The 1,339-nt window shown below is 56.8% G+C and overlaps 1 protein-coding gene across 3 annotated transcripts in view; it reads right to left on the bottom strand.

Moving 5' to 3' along the window:
* LOC113209235 (uncharacterized) overlaps positions 1 to 1,339 on the bottom strand; it is a 100,541-nt gene that overhangs the window by 12,804 nt on the left and 86,398 nt on the right. For all 3 annotated transcript variants that reach the window (XM_052266315.1, XM_026426656.2, XM_052266320.1), the window contains one exon: positions 919 to 1,083. In XM_052266315.1, coding sequence (XP_052122275.1) covers positions 919 to 1,083 — 165 coding nt within the window. The remainder of the gene's footprint in view (positions 1 to 918; positions 1,084 to 1,339) is intronic.

Genomic DNA, 1,339 nt, shown 5'->3' on the forward strand with positions numbered 1-1,339 from the left:
GCGCAGCACAGCGCAGCACAGCGCAGCACAGCGCAGCACAGCGCAGCACAGCGCAGCACAGCGCAGCACAGCGCAGCACAGCGCAGCACAGCGCAGCACAGCGCGCGACACTTTCGCCGCGTCAATCACTTGAAATCGTCGCGCGCACTTATCCATATCGTGTTTTGTTTTGTTGTGTTTTGTTTATTCATTCGAAAATCCCCCATCTTATTTTAAGACTTTCTTTCAAAACACCTTATTTGTTAGAAAAATAAATAGTATTCGTCACAGGGAAAATTTTGAACCCTAACTTACTTCATATGTTTTCAGTAGGTTTAAGGTGGATTCAGAGTTCTCTAAAAGCGAGCGTGATTCTCACGCAAAGCGTGATTTTCACGCCCGGCGTGATGAAAGTCGATCCCTGATTGGCTGCGTGAAGCTTACGAAGCGTGAAAATAACGCCTGGCGTGAAAATAACGCTTGCGTTTCGTGAACTCTGAATCCACACTTAGACTATACTAAAAGCCAACTGTTTTTTTTTTCTAATTTGACAACAATCAGAAAACACGGTAATGTCATGCAGTAACTTCGTTCCCAGGAAGCAATAGAGTTTTGTGAGTGTGCTCGTGATCTCTCTCTCCCCGCACAGCTCCCCGTCGGCGCAGCGGGCGCCCATGCCACCCCGCAGGGGCGCGGCGAGAGGAGGCGCGCCGCACAGAACACTCCTCACTCGTTGTTTTCCTTTGGCGGCCGGCAGACAAAGGGGAGCCTCGCCCAGCTCACGGGGCTCAGCCCCGGCCCGGGCCGCGGCCCGAGGTTGACCCTTTCTCCAAAACAAAAGGAGCGTCACCCGGCGCTAATGTTTGGAGAGGCTCTGGCACGGCGTCTCGAGCGCGTGCTCGTGCGCACCTCAACGCCGACCGACTCTCGTGCTCGTACCTCGCTCCGCCTGGCCCCTGGAGAGGCCGAGCGCGTCGTCCAGCAGGTCCTCCACGGCCTGCAGCAGCATCTTGTTGAGGTAGGCGTCCCTGGCCTCGGGCCGCTCCGAGAGCTCCGAGAAGAAGGAGCCCCGTCGGCTCGCCGCGTCCGGGCCGTCCACGAAACCTGCCGGGGACAGAGGCAAGCTCGGTGAGGAGAGGTCCTCGTCGCGCGCGCCGGGCGGTAGGCAACACTTCGAGCGCGGGGGGCGGCCCAGGGCCGGCGGCCGGAGCCCGGCAGGTGGGCAGCACAATGCGCACCTCCCGTCCAACAGGAGGGAGGCCTGGGGAGCCCTACCTTCCTGGGGGAATGCTTCACTCAAAAATAACCAGTCTAAATCCTCAAAAAAAATCTAAACAAAATCTGAAAAATTGAAAAATTA

The sequence above is a fragment of the Frankliniella occidentalis genome, unplaced genomic scaffold, assembly GCF_000697945.3.
Source record: "Frankliniella occidentalis isolate FOCC.00 unplaced genomic scaffold, Focc_3.1 Scaffold3, whole genome shotgun sequence".
NCBI classification, from domain to species: domain Eukaryota; kingdom Metazoa; phylum Arthropoda; class Insecta; order Thysanoptera; family Thripidae; genus Frankliniella; species Frankliniella occidentalis.